Source organism: Meleagris gallopavo, chromosome 8 (genome assembly GCF_905368555.1).
Source record: "Meleagris gallopavo chromosome 8, MGAL_WU_HG_1.1, whole genome shotgun sequence".
In the NCBI taxonomy this organism is placed as follows: Eukaryota; Metazoa; Chordata; class Aves; order Galliformes; family Phasianidae; genus Meleagris; species Meleagris gallopavo.
This window is the reverse complement of record NC_139411.1, coordinates 31,433,554-31,453,325: the sequence shown is the minus strand read 5'-3', so window position 1 is coordinate 31,453,325 and position 19,772 is coordinate 31,433,554. Positions and strand designations below refer to the sequence as shown.

Here is a 19,772-nt window from a genome sequence, read left to right as displayed (position 1 = left end):
GGATGCTGGGTGCATCCTCCTGCTACCCATCCCCAGAAATCCGATGGCAGAAGCAAAAAAGATGGGTGGGAAAAAAGCCGGCAGCAGTGGGAGCAGCAGCAGAGTTCTTACACACAGCAAACCTGGGAACGGGTCCAAGATTCGCTTACTGCCAGACCAAAGCCACCTGCACGACCGTTTCCTAGCAGTGCAGCACAGCACGTGGCACGAGGCGTGAGGTGTGCGGATACGCTGGGAATCCTGCTGTCAGTCAAGCTGCCCAGCACACGCAGAGGGTTAAGGCAACTGGAGCCCTCCGCTCGTTGACTGTGTGAATTAGAGGCGGATAGTTTGCTGTGAACATGCTGATCAATATCTCCCAGCTGCCAGTTTAATCAGGATTAAGCCAGCAGCTATTAATTTTGCTCTTTTCCGACAACGTTTAGCCGCCGTGTGAAAGCGTTTCCTCTATCACAAACAAATCGACCTTGATAGCATCTCTCCAGACATTTTAAAGGGACTAAAAAAAAAAAAAAAAAATAAGAAGAAAACCCCAAACGCAAACGCTAACAATAGAGGCCAAGACTAATAATCTGGCTTTAATTAGAAGTCATGTTTTCCAGCGAGTCAGGAGGAGGAAGCGCTCCGGCTGCCAGCAGCTCAGCCCCACACTGCAGGCGCCCGGCTCTCGCTCGGAGCACACACGTGTGCTTGCTGCAAGCACTGCACCTTGCAAAGCCACCTCTGAGCTCCTGGTGTGTGCAGCAATGCAGCCAGCAGCAGAGGTATCAGCATCCCAGGACAGTTTTGGTTCCTCGGGCACTTTCACAGTCCCTGAGCATCCGTCCCTCTTGGCAAAGTGAAGGGTACATTTTAACATTCCAGCTTGCGTGGGTTTTGGCTCACCTGCAGGCAATGAAGATGTGTACACACGTAAACTGCTTTGCTTCTGACATGCATCCACGTTTGGGAGCAGTGGCAGTCCTACCCCATGCAGGTATGCATACCAATGCCCCGAAATAATGCAGCGGAACTCAGGGATGAAAGCCCTGGGCTACACACAAAACATGCCTGCAGACCTATGAACAAAACAAATGATGACAGGGAGCGGAATAACAGCTCTGAGAGGCAGCTGTTTTGTCCCCTTTGTCCTCAAGAGTCTTAATCTCAATTATGGAGTGATTCATGGAGGAAGAGGGCACATCCTAGGACAGGGGACCTGGCTCCCAGCTCCACGAAAGCCCTTTCTCTCAGCTATTCTGCCCATGGCACGGGCACCAGAAGTTCTCTGAAGAAAGGATAACAGAGGGGCCGGGCTTTCCTTCCAAGCTTCCTCTGAAATCACACTTGGCAGAGAGGCCCCAGCCTGCTGAAAGAGCATGGGAATGTGCATGGCAAGAGCTGTGTCCAGGTTGGACCTCGTTGGGGTTTTCTAAGCCATCTGGGCTCCGATTTAGCTTTCCAGATAAGCTGCAAGTGAAAAGCCAGCTCCTAACTGAAGGGCTCAGTTTGGAGTTGTTGGCAGGGGAATGGCTGCAGGACGTGCTCACTGAGCTCTACCCTTGCCAGATGGGGTTAAGGGCAGCAGAGAAAGGCTTTTGCCACCACTGCTGTGTGGGAAGGACAGCTCTCTCACTCCTTTCCTATTTCCCAGATCCACGATTCCACTGCCTCTTCCAGCTGGAAAACTTCTGCTCCTATTTCCCATCTGCTGGAAAAGGAGTGAGAGACCTCGTGCAGGCAGAGCTCAGGCAGCTAATGCATTTCCCAGTGCTGGGTTACACAACCCTCCCCCTAGCAAGCACAGCAGGATGATGCTTGAAAGGAGGTTGCCCTCCATCACTCCCCAAACATCAAATCCCAGCTGGAGTACATTCCCCACCATCATACCTCGCAAACATCGTCTGCTGAGAATCCCTCATCATTTACAGGGCTCCAAAGCTTGGACACCTCTCTTCCCCTTCTCCACGTGGACCTGGAGAGACCCTTGGAGAAGGGATAAATGCTGACCACCATTTGCTAGCTGGTGTGGATTCTGCCCTCTGGATGACGTCAGCTAAGGCAGCTGTTCTTCCCCAGCAAGACATGACTGTGGGGGGGGGCATGTCTCTGCGAGAAGTCTTTTAAGAGGAAACAAACAGGGAAACCTCAAAAGTGTTTGAGCACAGAGTTCTGCTTCCTTCCACTCCAGTCTGTACAAACCATCTATTAATTGCAAAGCGACATCCGGCTCTGACTGATGGATTGGGTGACACTCAGCCTCCACCCTCCCAGCTTAAGGCAGGAACTGCGTTGATATAAATTAAACCGAAGGGCCATTGTTCAAATCAGAGCAAATTAAGCTGTATTTGGGCCAGAAAGGGGCGATCTGAGGGAGGCTGACATTTAGCAGAGTTGGTTCAGATAGCACCGAAGGGCAAACAAACATGGAGAGAGAAAAGCCATCAGTGCCAGGTGGGACTGCAGCTCCCATTACTCTCCCAGGACTGGATGCAATCCAGGTGACAGCAGTTACCCAGCACTGGCTTGGAAATCAGCGGAGGAATGTTAAAATAATACTTTGCTTTCTTTCTTTAAAGATCTTACAGAGCTTTGCAAACATCAGGGAACAAAACCTCTTGGCACTTCCGTGCTGCAATATAAACTGAGTGGGAGAAGCACTCAGGCAGGTTAGAAGTCCCAACCATTCTTCCATTTGTTTTTCTGAAGGGGAAACTGAGGCCCTGAGGGATGCAAGCCAACATTTCCTGATTTGAATGCCTGATGTTGGGCAACTCAACCGCGCGAAGAAGCAGTTCATAATGTTAAATATATACTTTTAAATCAGATTAAAGCATCGCAAGTTTGATCCCCTTCCAGACAGCTCGGTTGGCTGTGTTATGTTTCAACACTTGGATTTTTCCCACAAAAAAACCAAGGCCGGTATATTGCAGAAATGAGACCATGTGCCCACGAGTGCTCACACACGCATGGCTTTGAATGTGGCAGCACCAAATAAGTACTTCCCACAAAAACAAAAGTTCCCTTTGAATCATTAAAGCTGCTACACAAAATATATATACTTACTACTGCATAATTAAAAAAGCCTCTGCAACTTTAATGCATATTGCCCTTGATCATGGGGAAAGCAAGAAAGAACAAAATCATTAGGAGCTAAATTATTCCAGTAGCCTATTATCATAGTGTAATCTTATTAAAGAAAATTCATGCTGGTGTAGCCTCTTATCTTCTCCACTTACAGAAGAGCCATGTGGTGTATTTCTGAGTGCACAGAGATAATAAAATTATGGTGAATTATGCAGTCTGCATAAGGAAGAAGCATAATTCTGTCCCTTCGAGGAGGGATGCTAATTTTTCTCAGGGAGGCCAAAGCAGCACTCCCCAGTCACTAAGTATGAAGGGACTATTCGTTATTATCTGTGGAGAAGCAATTCTGGAAGAGATCTAGGGGCTTCCCCCTGTGAAAGGGATCACTTTGCTGTCACAGCTCAGCCAAAAGCCACAGCTGTTCTGTGACCCCTACCAGACCACTCGGTGTGGGTGTCAGTGCCCACCCAGCAGAGCACAGGGGCTGTTGTGTCACCACACTGCAGTACTGCTGCTGTTCTTTCCTAGGTGAGCTCATGTCATGCAGCCTGTCCCAAGTATGGCCACTAAACCCCTTCTGTGTTGTGGTGCAGCACTGGGAGAGCTCTTTCTTTGTGAGCATCCCTGGAGCAGACAGATCCCGCTTGGCTGATGACACTAATTGAATTCAGAGTGCTAATTAGCAGGGAGGATGATGGCTGCTGCTCCAGCTGTCCTGTGGTTCACTGACTAGCTGAGGCTGTCCCATGAGCTTCTGCTGTGCTATGCCGGGATGCCACAGCAGAGCAGGGTGTGAAATCATAGAACCACAGAATCCTTAAGATTGGAAAAGACTTCTCAGATGCCCAGCCACCCCCACCATGCCCGCTGCCCACGTCCCTCATTGCCACATCCCTGAGGGTCTGGAACACCACCAGGGACAGTGATCCCAATACTCCCTGGGCAGCTGTGCCAGGGCCTCACTGCTCTTTCAGAGAATATATTGTTCCTAACATCCAACCTGAGCCTCCCTTGATGCAGCATGAGGCCGTGACCTCTCATTCTATCGCTGTTACCTGGAAGCAAAAGCTCACCCACACTCACTCAACCTCCTTTCAGGTAGTCATAGAAAGCCATAAGGTCTTCCCTGAGCATCTTCCAGCTCCACTTTCCATTGAGAAACCACTGCACCCATTGGAGCTTGCCATCGTGATCTCAATGAGAGCAGCAGGATGCTCATCCAGCCCATCCAGCTCAGCCAGCTGCCCTGAGTGAGGATGGGCAATATCAGGAAGCTCTCTGGGGTTTGGTGCCTTTGGTGCAGCTGCTGTCTTTTCCAGCTAACTCTTACAAACAGAGTTTAACTGGTCACAAGCCAAGGACACACAGTACATTCCCTGCAAATGGATTCCACTACACCAGCAGTGGAAGGGAAGAAAGCCCCACTTCCCACATTACCTGCTGTGAAGGACAGACACGCAATTAGAAGTTTTCTGTAAATGTTAATTACAGTAGACTTACTTAGCTAATGACCAATTGATCTTCTGATTGTATTAGGTTTATAAGTGTAATGAACTTAACTGAAGTATGGATTACAATCTTGCTCTAATTAAAACAAAAATGTGTAACATTCATCAGCCATCAAAAAGAGATTTAATGGTTGTTTGGGGTCCAATAGTTGAAAATATGTATGTGTTGTCTAAGCCCACAGCACTTAATTTGCTTCTTCATCCAAGTGGATTTGTGTTACCATGATGCATCCAGATAAGGTTTTTTTGTGCAGTCAGAAACAGGCAGAATGTAGATCTGGATTGTGATTTCCATGCTCCATTACTTGTTCCCCTGCTTTTGGACTCAAAGTGTGGAGAGGAAAAGTCATTGTTACCTTGCAACAATCTGATAGAGAGCAAACATCACTCACTGCTACCAGCAGCCACGGGCAAAAGGTGCTGAGTGCTTGTGCTTCAGTGGGAGATGGGTAAAGCTGGCCAGGGAAAAGGCAGAGCTCCAGAGACCACAGGGTTGGAATGCTGCAGTCCTGCAGGTCCTGTGCCGGTGCTCGCATTGCTGAGAGGAGGAATTGACCTACTTTAATCAAAGTTTTTAAAGCCAAGTGAAGAGGAGATTGGAAACATTATCCCTGGAAAGATCTGGAGTTAATTTCTTCCACTCTTTTGGCAGCACCTGTTTCTGTGCTTCTCTAAGTCAAAGTACGCTGTTTTTTCCCTTTCCCTGAATGCTGCTCCAGGCAGGGAAATGCTATTGGTTATAGGTGATGTCTCCACTCAGTTCCTACTAGAAGTGACACGTTTACAAAGTCAAAAAGCCTGAGGCCTCTCCAGCTACCAAATAACTCTTTTAATGATTGTGATCCCTTTTCTCCCAGTGATGCTCAGAAAGGTACTTACAGGGGGAAATACAAACTTATTTCTAACAGGAATCCCAAAACCACAGGGCAGACTTGGACAGCTCAAGCATCTGGGCAGCCTGGCACAGACGGGCTGGTGCCCCATTTATTTAAATTTGGTGTCACGACTTGTTATTAGAGAAACAGCCCAACTGGTTTCGTTGCTCCCCCAGCCCTCAAAAGAAGCCCCATCAGGCACAGGGCTGGATTGAGCTCTCCAGGCTGCCTTTCCCATAGCTGCAAGGAGAACCTAGCAATATGCAGCTCCTGTCCTCTGCAAAGCAGCTCTGAAGAGTGGTGGAGGTGCTCTGTAAGAGCAGCAGTTGCTCAAAAATGGTTGAGGAGGAAAATGTGTGAGTTCAGGAAGAGCTTGTGGTTATGATTCAGGGTGCCGTGAACTAGCATACGGGATGATACTTAGGCCAGTTTGAATGAAGGCTTCCTGTCATCAAAATACCTCATTTGGGTCCCGCTTGAAACAAGCCAGGCTCTCAACACGTGCATTTAGTGGCATGGTTGGCTCTTGGATACATCACCAGGTTGGTGCTGTCATGAAATTTACCCATCCAAGGCATCCCAGTCTGTGTCACTCAAACCCACCTGCCTATATTTTATCCCTGCCTATTCCTCTAGATCCTGACACAGCAGCTTGTTAACATTTGTTCTTTGGAAAAAACGCCGTCCAACTCTCTCAACCCAAGCTACCACCTGGGAATGGAGTCTGGGACCAGCAGAGCCTTTCTCAACCGGCCACCACCTTCCTGCTGCTGAGCCCTGCCACCCGTGTCACCCCATCATCAGAGACTTCAGTTCCAGACTAATCTCACTTCTGATTGCTTAACTTGGCAAAACCAACCTCATTACAGAGCTTTCCTTGAGAACTGGTTGTATTCACCAGGTTAGAAACTAGTATTTATCTGGTATTTTGAATCCTCGATTATACATACAGCAGTGTGTCCTATATTAATAGAGGGAGGAAAGCTTATGTTAGAATACACAAGTTGATTTACAAATCCATCTTGCTTAACTTGCAAGTCCATGGCAGGACTGTACAAGACGGACAGAGAGAGTTTGAGCCCATTGGGAGCTGCACTTGTCACCTCGGAGAGGTGTAATGAGCAGGGCTGAGAGTGGGTAGCACCGAGGGGAATACTGCAGGGAGTAAACCTAATTATGGTCCTATTAAGCTGGCAAGAGCTGGAGGGATAGAAAACTATAAGGTGAGCACATGAGTGTAAGATAACATCGCTCACATTGGCAGCCCCAGAAAGGAGAGAGCCTGCAGCTAGAAGTGGCCATGTCCAAGCAACCCAACACTCTGAACACCATGAAACGAGACTAAGGAGATGAGCTGGTCAAATTCAAGGCCAGAGAGCTCCATGTCTGAAATGACAGGACTTCAGGGCAACAATAACCAGAAATGAAAGTGTCCAAAAAAAAAAAAAAAAAAAAAAAGCCAGTGCTTCCATCAGATGGGCACAGGTCTTCAATGGGCACAGGTCTGCAATGTTCCTGTGCAGAGCTCTTTGATTTTGGAATGCCATTGTCCAGAGCAGAGTAATAGCCACCAGTGGGAAGTACTTGTGAACAGAGGATACATTTACTTAGGGCTGGGGTACATTTATGTGCACAGAAATATCACTGAATGACTCTGGTAAGAACTAGGAAGGTTCACAATTGCACGACTTTAGGTGCACATCGCAGCAAAATAAGCTGAATAGGAATGATACGATTCACTGAGAAAACAGAGCTGTAAGTCCCTCTAAAATCTGCAGATTTTGCTCCTGAGGTTTCTGCGCAATAAATCGCATTAGCAACAGGATTTACATGTTGAGAGGAGGTAAAGCAGGGTTAAGAAAAAGATAACACAGATGCTGCTTCCCCAGCCCCAGCTAATTTTCATGCAGTTCTGGTTTTAGATAAAAAGCCTTCCATCCGGGTTCATATGAGAGCAGCAATGTGGGGTATTCCTAAGGGCCGTAATGCGCTGCTCGGGCAGCTAAAGCCTCTGCTTCTGAGCAGGCATCCTCACCGAGCACAGCGGGGTGCCAGGACGTGTTGTTCAACAGCTCTGCTGCCGGACAATCTCCTCCCCGAGACCTTTCTCAGCTCAAGCTTTGGGGCAGAGGATGGGACAAAATGATCCAGTGAAGCCCTGATTCGCTAATTGTATTTTGTACTATCAGTGGATTACATGGAGAGCTAACCAGAAACAAATGAGTTTATTCTGTAGGATGGCTATTTCAAGGAGTTGGGCTGAACACTGAACCTCACATCTCAGCACATCTCTCCTTTTTCACCAAGATCCTTGAGCTTGTCCTTCTCTTAGGGAATGAGATTTCAGCTTTGTTAAAGATGAGTGCATGCTTAATCATAGAACCGTAGAATCACAGAACCGTAGAACCATAGAATCATAGAATAGCTTGGGTTGCAAGGGACCTCAAGGATCACGAATCTCCAACCCCCTGCCACATGTAGGGCTGCCAACCTCCATATCTAATACCAGCCCAGGCTGCCCAGGGCCCCATCCAACCTGGCCTTGAACACCTCCAGGGATGGACGGGGCATCCACAGCCTCTCTGGGCAACCTGTTCTTAAGTGATTCACTGAAAGCAGATGAGCTGAAAACTATCTTCAGGTGTTGAACAGAAGTCACCATGGGTGGCTGTTCTCACAGCCCCAGAAATGAGATGCTAGAAACGACAAAAAAGAAACAAAGCAAAGGAACTTCACTTTGGCTGAGATAACTCAACTCAGGCACATGCATGCACCAAATAAAGAAAGTACAGCTCCCCGAAAAGCTAAAACAAGCTCCTCTTTCCCAAGAGTGTCAAGTATGACCATCTGCAAAACAGGAATGTGAACGGATGTTTCTTTTACTATTTCATCATTTTAAAGTGGCTTTTTTTTTTTTTTTTTTTTTGGCAATGAAACATGCAGGTGAATCTTGCTCAAAAGCCAGACCTACCTAATAGATGCAATGAGCCCAATCAATCCATGGGACCATAGTTCAACCCTTCTGTGAGCCGAACAGAGGACTGTGCTGCCCTCACACGAGCCCTTTTGGCCTTTCTGTTCATATATTTCTGAGCAATGTGGAAACCAGACAAGGATAACTCAAAAGGGAGCTGCTGTTGGATGGCTTCCCTGTGGCTTTCACAGAGAGTGGGCTCCTTTTAGCTTTTCCCACCAGGCAGATGTTGCCCTGTGCCCAGACAAAGCTCCCACCCCAGTGATGGAGAGGCTCCCCTGCCTGGAGCCATCCCCAGGCTCTCTGAAAACCAGAATGCAGGATTTTGTTGCATGACTATAAATGGCGAATTGCAAAGGCCAAGAAAGATTATTTATTTATTCTTTCATTCCTTAGTATATGCAAAGCCAAATTCTGCCTGTCTTATGGGACTGCATGTGAGGGCTGATGCACATGGACTGGCTGCTGGAGCAGGGTCCCCAGGTACTGCAAAGTGGATGTTGGTTTCTTGTGCAAGGAAACCTTCCCAAAGCTACATGTGATGTGCAAATATCTTCGGGACAGAAGGTTCACCACAGCACAGCAGCACTCTGAAAACATGCTCATAGGATCAGAGAATTATAGAATTGCTCGGGTTGGAAAAGACTTAAAGATCATCAAATCCAACCACAAGGAGGTCATCTGAGCCCTCTGAATAAAAAACCCGCTAATGCTGATACTTCGAGTATCTGACAAATCTTATTCCATCATGTTATAAAATGTCATGTGGGGATATCCTTTTTATCTCCCATTTAAGCTCTTTCCTCCATTTTCCAGCTCTTATAACCATGGTTAACACTTGAATGGTCCTGGGCTCTCTGACTGTGCTCTGATCTGTTCTTGGGAATCATCATGTGTTTTTTCCTCCAACTTACTTAATTTGGCTATTCCTGTTTCTTCCCATGCCTCTTCTCACTGCCTCTTCCTTGAGTTCTGCTCAAGGAAATGGGACACATGGCAAACTTTAATAAAGCGAGTGGCACCTCCTGCCATTTTTCCCCATGAAGGAAATGCTTCTGCCTGACCCTGCAGCCTGGGTGACTCTGGGCAGCACTGTGGTACCCTTTGTCATCTCAAAATCCTCAGGAGACTTTAATCCTGTTTTCAGATCTAATCCACTAAACATATGTATTATCCCTACCCAGATGTTTTGTTTTTCTCCAGTAAAGCACTGTGTCAATTCTCTCTCTGTTAGACAAGACTTTTTTTCATCAGCTTTGCTCAGAGCACAGATCCTATCAAAACTGCCCAAGACAGACAAACCCTCTGTACTCCAGCATGACTGAATGTAGGCTTGGCAAATCACCCCAGGAAACACATCAAAAAAAATGACAATTTGTTTTCTTCTGAGCCACATGACAGTGCTGTTCAAGCTCTGAGTGCTGCAGAGGACATCATGTGTGGATGATGGAAGCCCAGCACATCAGCTGCATGGACACTGCACTCTCTCAAAGATATGCAGCAGTGCCACTTGACTGTACTGATAAGCTTTGCTATCTCCCCAGGGTGAGAAACTCCAACAGCACTTGTGGCTACAGAATATCACAGAATTATAGAATCACAGAATGGCCTGGGTTGAAAAGGACCACAGTGCTCATCTAGTTTTCAACCCCGTGCTGTGTGCAGGGTCACCAACCAGCAGCCCAGGCTGCCCAGAGCCACATCCAGCCTGGCCTTGAATGCCTGCAGGGATGGGGCATCCACAGCCTCCTTGGGCAATACCCTACTCATTGACTCATAAAAAGAGAAAATTGTGGAAAGTCTTTTTTCATTTTCCTAAAGATGGAGTTTCCAAGACCCCTGCAACCCAAGGAGTCGCTCTAGTCCCTTCCCTTCTTTGTTCCCAGCTCGGGTTCTGCTCCTGGCCGAAAATGCCCCAGGTAGTTCAGAAACAAGTTCATCCAGGGCTGCACTCCCATCAACACAGGTCCTGCTGTGTGTGGTGCTGGCCCCACTGGGGTGCAGAGCCACTGGGGCTGTGCCAGAGGTGTGGGAAGAGGTGCCAAGTACCTCCAAGCCTCCGTCATTGCTTTCCAGAATGAGTTTTGTTGTGAAACAACCTACCCCTCTCACACCAGTGCTCTGTTCTCCTCTTCCAGCAGGCTGTCAGGACACTCCCTCAAAAGGATTTTTAATAACCCGAGGAAAGCAAATTAGCTGAGATGGAGTGATTCTGTACTCAGCAAGATAACAGTCCAATGTTTCTTCAATAAAAGTCCTCGGGTTAGAAAACTGTCATGAAATTTCACAGACTTTTACAGCAAAACCTTCACGCGTATAGCAGTCCCAAATTTCACCCAGAGCCCAGACTTACACATTGACAAAGCCCTTTCTTTTGCTCTGTGCTGTTCATTGGAATGGTACTTCAAAGACCGCAGGTCTACGGAGAAGAAAAGGACGCTTTCTTTTGACCGTCTATTAACATAAATGAAAGTCCTTTGAAAAGATGTGAGCTCTAGAAAGCTGCTGTACGCTTTTCACAAACTGTCTGCAGTGAAAAAGAAAGCAGGCAGAGCCGTCCTGTCACCTCCCAGTTTCCTTAATGCTGACTTAGACAACGTGACTTTGGAAGCACTCACAAAGAGACCAGAAATAATTGTGTGTTAGCGACCAAATTTTTGCAAGGTATGTGTCAGCTCAGGCTCTTAGGGGTCTCCTGATGGGCTGAACCTGCTGGTCTCTCAAATCCCTAAATGTGGGTGTTGAGAAGAGGGATTTCCTCCAGTAGATAGCTGATAGTGGTGACTATTAGATATACATGTGGTTTATAAAGAAAGAAATTGATGACGTATCTTTAATCATCCTATACAGGACACTGCATATGCAGTAGGTATATATATGTATTAAAAGTGAACTGAATTTAGACATAAAAAACACATGAAGGCCTGCGATGAGCAGACAAATGCATTTTTTCTGCTGAGATTACCAACAAATGGCTGAGCAATAGAGGCAGGGAGCCCTCACGCAGCACTCACCCAGTCCCAACACCAGGAGGGAAACCAGGCCCCACACTGGGATTAGACATGGGGCGCGTCACTGAAAGCTGAAGCAAAAGGAAAGCAATGCACAGCTTCCTTATTTTAAGGACCCATCGTAGAATGAAAGAAAATACAATTTATACCTTCCTTAATACCTGTGACAGGAATGAGAGGCATTTGCTGTCAATCTCCACCTCCAAACATTTGTAGAACAGCTCATTTGCAGCCAGCACAAGCAGAATGGTGACAGGGAATTTGCTGTCTTTGATGCCATCTACTGGGAAGGTGGCTCCAATGGCCAGGACATGGCCTGGGATGTGCTGCTCCACTGCAGAACAGAACTATTGCTGAGATGCAGAGACAAGGCATCAGCAGAAATGACAGGGACACACTGCCACCTGCTTACGTGGAGTGATGCAGGACCAGGGAGCATGGCAGTCTCCCAAGCCTGCGGATGTCCATGAAAAGAGGCAGGAGGCAAGAGTGCAAGGAATAAGCAGTGCCGTGGGAAAGGGGGATGTGCAAGAGGGAGGCCCTGAGTGTAATGTTCAAGTACAGGAGATGATGGTCCTGCTAAGAAAAGAGAGGGGGGACAGAGCAGTCTTTTCAGGGAGGCAGTGCCTCCTTACTTCCAGGTACAGCCCAGTACAAGCAAGTCTCTGAAATGAGACAAAGCTGAGCTGCTGCTTCGTGAACAACAAGAATCATAGAATCATAGAATGCCCTGGGTTGAAAAGGACCACAATGATCACCTAATTTGAACTCCACTGTCATGCACAGGGTCGCCAACCAGCAGACCAGGCTGCCCAGAACCACATCCAGCCTGGCCTTGAATGCCCGCAGGGATGGGGCATCCACAACCTCCTTGCCTTATTTAATCTCCTGGGGAGGATGGTGGGCGTATTTGTTTTTTTGTGCCATTTTATGAAGAATACCAGCAGATAAGACCAAGATTGTCCTCGTTTGTTTTTTTTCCCCCCCATCCCAGTAAGAACGATTTACAGATGGGAAATCCCTGCCAAACATCCCAGCTCCACAGCACATTCTGGCTCAGGCTGTGGACTCAGCACTGACTTGGAAAGCTGGCACAGCAATCTTGGTAGAAAGGACACTTCTCTCACACTCTCCTCGGAAACTAGCCTGGCAGATATCAGCAACCACGTGGCTTTCTGCAGAGAGCAGCCTGTTTTCTCCCTAAGAGAATGACCATGTACAGAACTCACCCTGCCCCTGGGTGTCACATCTGCCCGGAGTCCTCCGCAGCCACGTAGTGCTGTGCTTATGCAAAGCTGCTCTCCCTGATGCTGTACAAAAGATATGGGAAGTAAAGAGAGAAAAAGAACTACCTAGGAGAAGCAGTAACGTCGATGGCCAACAAAATGCAGCTGGTGTGCAATGAAACATCAGAACTCAGCACATATAAACAACTTTTCTTGGATCTCCTGTAAATACACAAGGCTTCCACACTATTTCTAATGGCAGCACTGAATGAGACAGAGGATCTGTCATGAACAGATCTTTATGTTTCTCTTCTGCCTATATCTCTGATCACACACACAGTCACACTTGTTGGCCCATGCATCACCCTACCAATAGCTTGTTCCTTATCGCTATTCATTGCCTGCACACAGCTTGCACAGACAGCAGAATCAACAGTCTCCAAAGGGAATAATAAACATGCCTGAGAAAGCCACTTATTTGGAAATAAACCCCCTTAAAACAACAGCAATCGCTGGGAACTCATCTGGGAGTCCACAAGGAACACCCACAGCTGAATTCTGGGGGCTCTCTGCCACGTGCCACCAGAGGGACATTGCTGGCACCGGGTCCTGGGGCAGCAGCGTGGGCTCAGGGCACTGTCATGCTCTTGTGCACTATTAGGCTTTGGCGTGGGTCCCGTGGATAAAGAACCAAACAAATAAAGACAGGAATCGGGGGCAAAGAGAGAGAATGGGATAATGAAATGAGGAAAATGAAAGGATGAGCAAAGACTGCATGCATCTCAGATGGAGTACGAGGAGGGGTCAATCGAGATAAAAAAGGGCAAGTTTGGTGTTTTCTGTTCACAGAGCCACACGTACCTTTGTGTAACGGCTTATGCTGCCTTTAGTGTTACCCCGGTGTTTACAACAGGGATCTGGGCCAATTCTTCTTGCAAACAAATGGGATTGATTAAATTCTATCATGCTCTCACGGATTTCAGCAGGCATTTCCTATATGTTTGCTATGCAGAGACCTGGCCAAATTCCCTGTAGAGTAATAGCTATGGAAAACTGTTGGTTTACCGCCTGTTCAATCCTCTAGAAGTTTCCAATAAAGACAAGCAGCTCCTGGATTTGCTTGGCAATCAGCCATATCTTCACAGTTCCTGAACCCCTTCAGGGACAGTGGCTGCCCCCTCACTGGGCAGCCTTTTCCAATGCCTCACCACTCTTTCTGAGAGGAACTTTTGCATAATATCCTGACCCAGCGCTAGCTGGGGCTGCCAGCATTCTGCTGGGCTGGGGGCACCCATCTCAATTCGGACCTCTGAGCAATTGAAGCCCATTGAAGCTCATCACTGCTCCAGCCCCCAGCTGTAGAGCTGCCCGTGCAGTGACGTGCAGCCAGGCAGGGACAGAGCAAACACAGCAGCAGGGAACCCAGCCACAGGAACTGGCCACAGCAAAGCCATTTCTCCATTTCCACCAGATCCAGTCGCTCTTTTTGATCCAGGAAGCATCTGTCTGGATGGAACCGTGCTCTGCATTATGATTCAGTGTGGGTAAGTTTAATATGGCAAACTCTGTGGCTTCCTCTTAATTGTCCTCTTCTTTTGGCAGGGACAAAGCCCTTGAGAATGGCCATATTAGTACACGAGTGTGTGGGAGCAGGGTGCCAGAAGAAGCAATTTTGAGCTAAATACTGTATGCTGCAGCTGGAACAAGGATCCCAGTCACTGACAGAGGGCAAGAAGGTTCCTCCAACCCCCGCCTGACCACACCATTTAGCATCTTCCGTCATGTGCTTCCCAAACTTTTCAACAGACTCTTAGAGAGACTTCTGAGAAACCCCATTTCTGAGCTGTGGCACTGACAATGTCACCATAGCTTTTTTTTTTTTTTTTTTTTTTTTTTTTTTGCAGCTGAAAGAGATCCCAGGTCTCAAGAACAGCCCTGCTTCCTCTGCCTGAGGCGTGCGATGCTTCAGCAGTAACCACAGAACAGGAAGGAAGTGACAGACATGGGATCTGTGAGACCTTGCCCAGATCTTCGGGACCTGTGGGTAAGGCTCCCAGCTGCCTTCAGCCAGAGCAAACAGCATCCAACATCCACAGCCAAATACCTTTGCGGGGAGAGCAGGATGGGCAGCACAGGAGCTGAGCAGAGGACCGTGGAGATGCTGCTGCAGCAAACGGGGCACTGAGGCTTTCTGACACACGGGGCTCAAACCCTCCCTGCTCTCCTGTCACCTCAATCCATCCCATTTACAGCTCCCTTCTGAAGCTTGTGGCCTTAAAGTCCACCACTGCAGGACTGGCAGTGACAATGCACCCCTCCTGTGTGCTCCTATAGCAATGCACAGCTCAGGAAGGACGCTGCGCCTGCTCAGACAGCCCAAGCTCATTCCTGGCTCTGCTTTCAACAGTGGCCAGCTTTTGACAGCGGTTGAGAAGCAAAATGTGGGAGATTTTATATTAGAATTTGTGCCCTGAAGGAAAATTTCCTTTTGAATTTTATGAGTGAGAATTTGGCTTGTGTCTGGAAGCACAAAGGCTTACATTGCTACCAAACCCTTTGGACTGAAATCCTGTCTCCAAAGGATTCAAAGGAAATTCTCCTTCTGTCTTTTTTAGAGCACTGTTTTCTTTCAGGTTTGTTGTTTGTATGAGTGTCCTTATAACAACCCTAAACCCCCCAAATGCTTTAGAGATGAGTAGGACATCAAGGCTATGCATTTACACTCTCTGCAAGACATGCTGGGCTGGAAAAGATTGTTACTCTCATGGTAATAAAAGCGTAAACACTCAGCCAAAAGGCACAGAGCTCATAAACCCACAAAGGCAGACAGGCCCAGCAATTAGGAACTTACTACAAAAGAGACCTGCAATAATTATTAAACCCCAATCTAGGCATTTTCCTCTAATATAAAACGATGGCAGCAAAAGGGCCCACAGCTCTGCTCCTTTGTCCATCTTCATTTTCATGCCTGCTGGATAACCTCTTATTTTATTATTTAACAAAACCTACACGGTTTCAAAGTGATTTTCCTTCCTGTGCTGCTACTCCAGCTTCCAGCAGAGGTTTCCAGTTGCAATGCAGGAAACCCATGGCTTGCATAACGAAGCTGCAGTCAGCCCTCCCATTCAGAAACGCATTTGCTACTGCGGCGCTTCCTTGCATGGCAGATTTCTGAGCACATATTGCCTCTCCTCACACAGCTGTACACGAAGGAGAAGACACTATGATAAACTGGAAAGAGAAAACAGCAAAGTCACGAAGATGGGAGACAGAAGGAGCTTTGCTCCCTTCCCACCAGCACTGATGCATACTCAGCAGGTATTGCTTGCCTGCAGAACAAGTGGCAGAAGAGCATTCTGAGCTCCTTAGCCTGATTTGGGCTGGTGCCTCACGAGGCCTCTGCAGTGCTCCCGTTTGCATTCCCTGTTCCCACGGCCCTGAGCAGTGACAATGAGAAAAACCAGAGCAGCCCACGGGTTGTGTGGATGATCTCTGAAGTATTTACATTACTGAGCTGCACCTCCATAAATCTGACCGATTCTCTGACATAGGAAAGGGCCCAGGGTGTTAAATAAATAGGCAGTAAATTTCAGAGGATTTGGTAAAATGAGAGTTGTCGTTACTTTCCCATTCCAAGAAGACTGATCTCCGTTATAATTATCCCAGCCACATCCACTCCTTCCAATGGCCCACACGCTGATAAATGTACCATTCGCTCCCACAAATGCCTCTCCTTCCCCTGATGTATGCAATGTGTTCTAGATGGATGGAGAAATCTTTTTTTTTTTTTTTCTCCTACACTTGCTAAGCTATTTTCAAGCACCCAGAGGACCAGCAGGTGTACATCAGCAGCGCTCTGCCCAATTCTGACACCCCAGATCCTCACCTGCTGTAAAGAGCAGTGTCCTGCTCCTAAACTTAAAACGTACAGCACATAGGTGTCATCACAGGCAATATCCCGTGGATGACTGCTATAGGGGGAAAAAAAAAACAAAAAACAAAAAACCATCAGATAAACACAAAAGGTGGCAATTGCACGAATCGCTTTGGGTAGGCAATGCTGCTGCTGCCTGCCAGCTTAGTGCTGCTCCTGGAAATAGCCACTTTAATTAGGCTGATTTAAATGCAGATAAGTTTTTCTTTCGGTAGAGGTCTTTGTACCCATTTTGTATGTGCAGGAGTTGGCTTCAGCCAAAAAGTGTCCTTTTGCTCCTCTAATGGGTGCCAAGTGCTTGCCACTCACTTCAGCAGGGAGCAGCGGAGCCCATTGATGCCGACCATTGTACTGAGCTCCGCAGAGAACACAGCCCCCTGAATTTAGTCCAGTAGCTCCTTTGAGCAGGGACTTCACCACCAGGTTAAGAACAATCAGAGAACAACGTGACAGGACCCAGCACAGGGTGTGGGAACCCGGCTGCTCAGTGGAGGAGAGCGGTACCTCTGAGGCTGGTGAGCAGCAGGAGGCAGAGATGTTTTGGGCATCAGAAACATTAGCACACAGTGTAAGTTTGCAGCACTCAAATACTCCTCAGGACACACTGATCTCCTGAGTGTCTGCCTGGGGGGAGCCAGAACCTCATCCACAGGAGTGCTGAGCCCACACAGCTGCCCCTGCAGTGTCTGAAGCTGCCTTTGGAACATATGTTTCCATGTAATGCTCGAGTACTTGCAAGCTAAGCACATGAGCAATTGACCCTTTGGACAGTGTTAGTTCTAACCTCTGTGCCTCTCTTCCTTGCATGCAAAGCAATCATAGTGTGAGAATATTGCTTGGCAATTTGTACTGCCTCTGGTTTGGGGCAGGGAAAGTGCAGGCTGGCTGTGCAGGGATGTGTGTTCAAGAGACACAGCTTTAAATGATTTTGTGCATATAAGTGCAGCTTTGTACGTAGCTTTGTACATGATGGAACTCAGGACTGCTGAGAGCAGGGATGGTTAGTCATGGCAAATGTTCAGGAATGGGCTTTTCAAAGCAAAAGTCCATTTGCTCTGGTGAAAGCGGACTTCCCGCATCTCTATGGATTTTTAAGATAAGAAGTGTCATCTTTAAAGATGAGTGTTTGCTAGAACATCTCAACTGGCAAGGAAAAATAAAGAGCTCTGCCTACAAGAAGAAAAGACAGCTCTTCTATTGTGCGCACTGTTTTCATTTATGTCAGCTCCATTAATGCCCCATGAAGCCACGGGTCTGTAATCGAGCAGCTGACCCACACCAACACTGGCATTCGCTGCTGTTTTACACCAGATTTACTCCAGCTGTTAAGATTTAAGGCCTTGCCTTTCACACGGTTCCTCTTAATAAAATGTACCAGACATCAGCAGCTAAAAGTTGTACAATCGAGTTGCAAATTGAGACTGGTCTCTCAGATGGACAGGATTCAAATTGTAATACAGAAAGTGGGTAAAACACAGAAGCTCTGCCTAAGCCCTCATCTGGAGGTGCAGCACACGGTGACCTTTGTATTAGGGTCAATTCCTGCCCCTGCCTGGGTCACCATCTGCCTCCAACAGGCTCAGGCCATGCCAACAAAACACCTTTGCAGCTGCAGCCTGGTCTTTTCCCAGCAGGCAGCCCGAAATATTCTAATGCTTAGTCAGACAAATCCCAACCAGAGGCTGATAGAGTGAAGAGCAGCTTGTCTGCGTGCACTGCTATGGCAGATGTCTACAAACCAGCAGAGGGTTTGCCCATCTCCAATAGAGTTTCACTGCTACGATGATCTAAGAGTGAACACCCAGAGAAGGGCATGCATGCCTGAATGCTTTTCTAGCCAAATACATTGGTTAAATATTAGACTATAAGTTTGTATGTTTTTTTGTTTGTTTGTTTGTTTGTTGTTTTTTGTTTTTTTTCCTTCTTTATCACTGTTGGTTAGAAGTGCCAAGCAGTAGTCAGGAAACCAGCTCTTGATACAGTGTTTACAAAACAACAGCAGTTCTTTCAGCATCATTTGGGACTCTGAGACCAAACACTGCCCATGGTGGTGCTCCAGGCATCTTTGCTATAACAGCATTATAAATATGTAATGAGAATTTAAAAGGCAGAAGGCAAACAGATAATGGAGACACCCAACATAAACATCACATTTAACTCTCACCATCTGAAAAGAGCTACAAATTCCAGCGTGCACTCATCGACACCTGGCAGCATCCAGATTGAAAAGGATGGGGACTTTCAGAGGAAAGCTGCCTACTGCATCTTTTATATATTATCATTTTTAAAGAAGACCAAGAACCTTAGCACGTAAATACGAGGAGCTGGCTTCAAGCAATTAGGATTTAGAACACCAACAGTGAGGTTGTTGATGCTGCTGCACCACAGATTTTGCTAAAATCCCAAGTTAGCCTGGATGAAGCTGCTTGTGAATGTCACAGTGCTGACATCAGGGGAGGTCACTCAGTGTCTGGCTATCTCAGACATCCCTGTGCTAAGAGAGTGCTTCCACAGGCAGTGGGAATCACTGTAGATAAGGATGGACCTCTTTTTCTTGGAGTGGTCCTCGGACTCCTGCAGGAGCAGGGGTTGGACCAGATGGACCCAGAGGTCCCTGACAACCTCAGCCATGCTGGGATTCTGTTAATGGTCCAGAAAACAACCTTGTTTTCACTCCTCTCATCTTTCCTTTAGATACACACAGATGTATCCCCAAACACTTATCTGACAAGCAGTCTCCATCTTCCCCCTCCATCTTCCGCCCTTTCCTTCCCATTGCCTCCTTCCTTTGAGTCACAGTCACATCAAATTTGCTGCCTGATTTTCAGTTGCACCAACATTTAGAGTTCCCTCGTGGAAAGCAGCATTTTGAAAGCTTTTCCAGCTTCTCCTCCAGATGATGTCACCCTGGGTGGGTGCCAGGCTGGGTTCAGAGTGAAAATTCTTCACTTCAGGGTCAGACATTCTCCTATTTTTAGGCCTGATTTCAGTGCCAGGCAGCCAATAGTGTAGCTGAATGGTTCGTGTTATTCAACTGCAAATGCTCGTTGGAGTTCAAACAAAGCTCCATTTGTAGCAGGTTAAGGGGCTGCAGAGCCCAGGAACCCCTTTTGAAGTGTGGCTGCAGCTGCTCTGCTCCACAGTGCTCAGTCAGTCTGGACAGAGGTGCAGAATACTT

General features: G+C 47.3%; 1 protein-coding gene across 7 annotated transcripts in view; it reads right to left on the bottom strand.

The window, feature by feature from the left end:
- LHPP (phospholysine phosphohistidine inorganic pyrophosphate phosphatase) overlaps positions 1–19,772 on the bottom strand; it is a 69,893-nt gene that overhangs the window by 18,800 nt on the left and 31,321 nt on the right. The window contains exons 7-8 of one of the 7 annotated variants that reach the window (XR_014884804.1): positions 1,870–5,112; positions 547–885 (exon numbers count right to left, since the gene is read on the bottom strand). The exons of 3 other annotated variants lie outside the window; for them this stretch is intronic. Coding sequence is in view for 3 of the 4 variants with exons in the window: in XM_085229772.1 (XP_085085898.1) it covers positions 16,280–16,631 (352 nt within the window). In the remaining variant the exon portion in view is untranslated. Of the gene's footprint in view, positions 1–546; positions 886–1,869; positions 5,113–15,837; positions 15,892–16,186; positions 16,632–19,772 lie in introns of those variants that run through there. 3 more of the 7 variants (XM_085229773.1, XM_085229775.1, XM_085229772.1) reach the window with 3 other exon arrangements.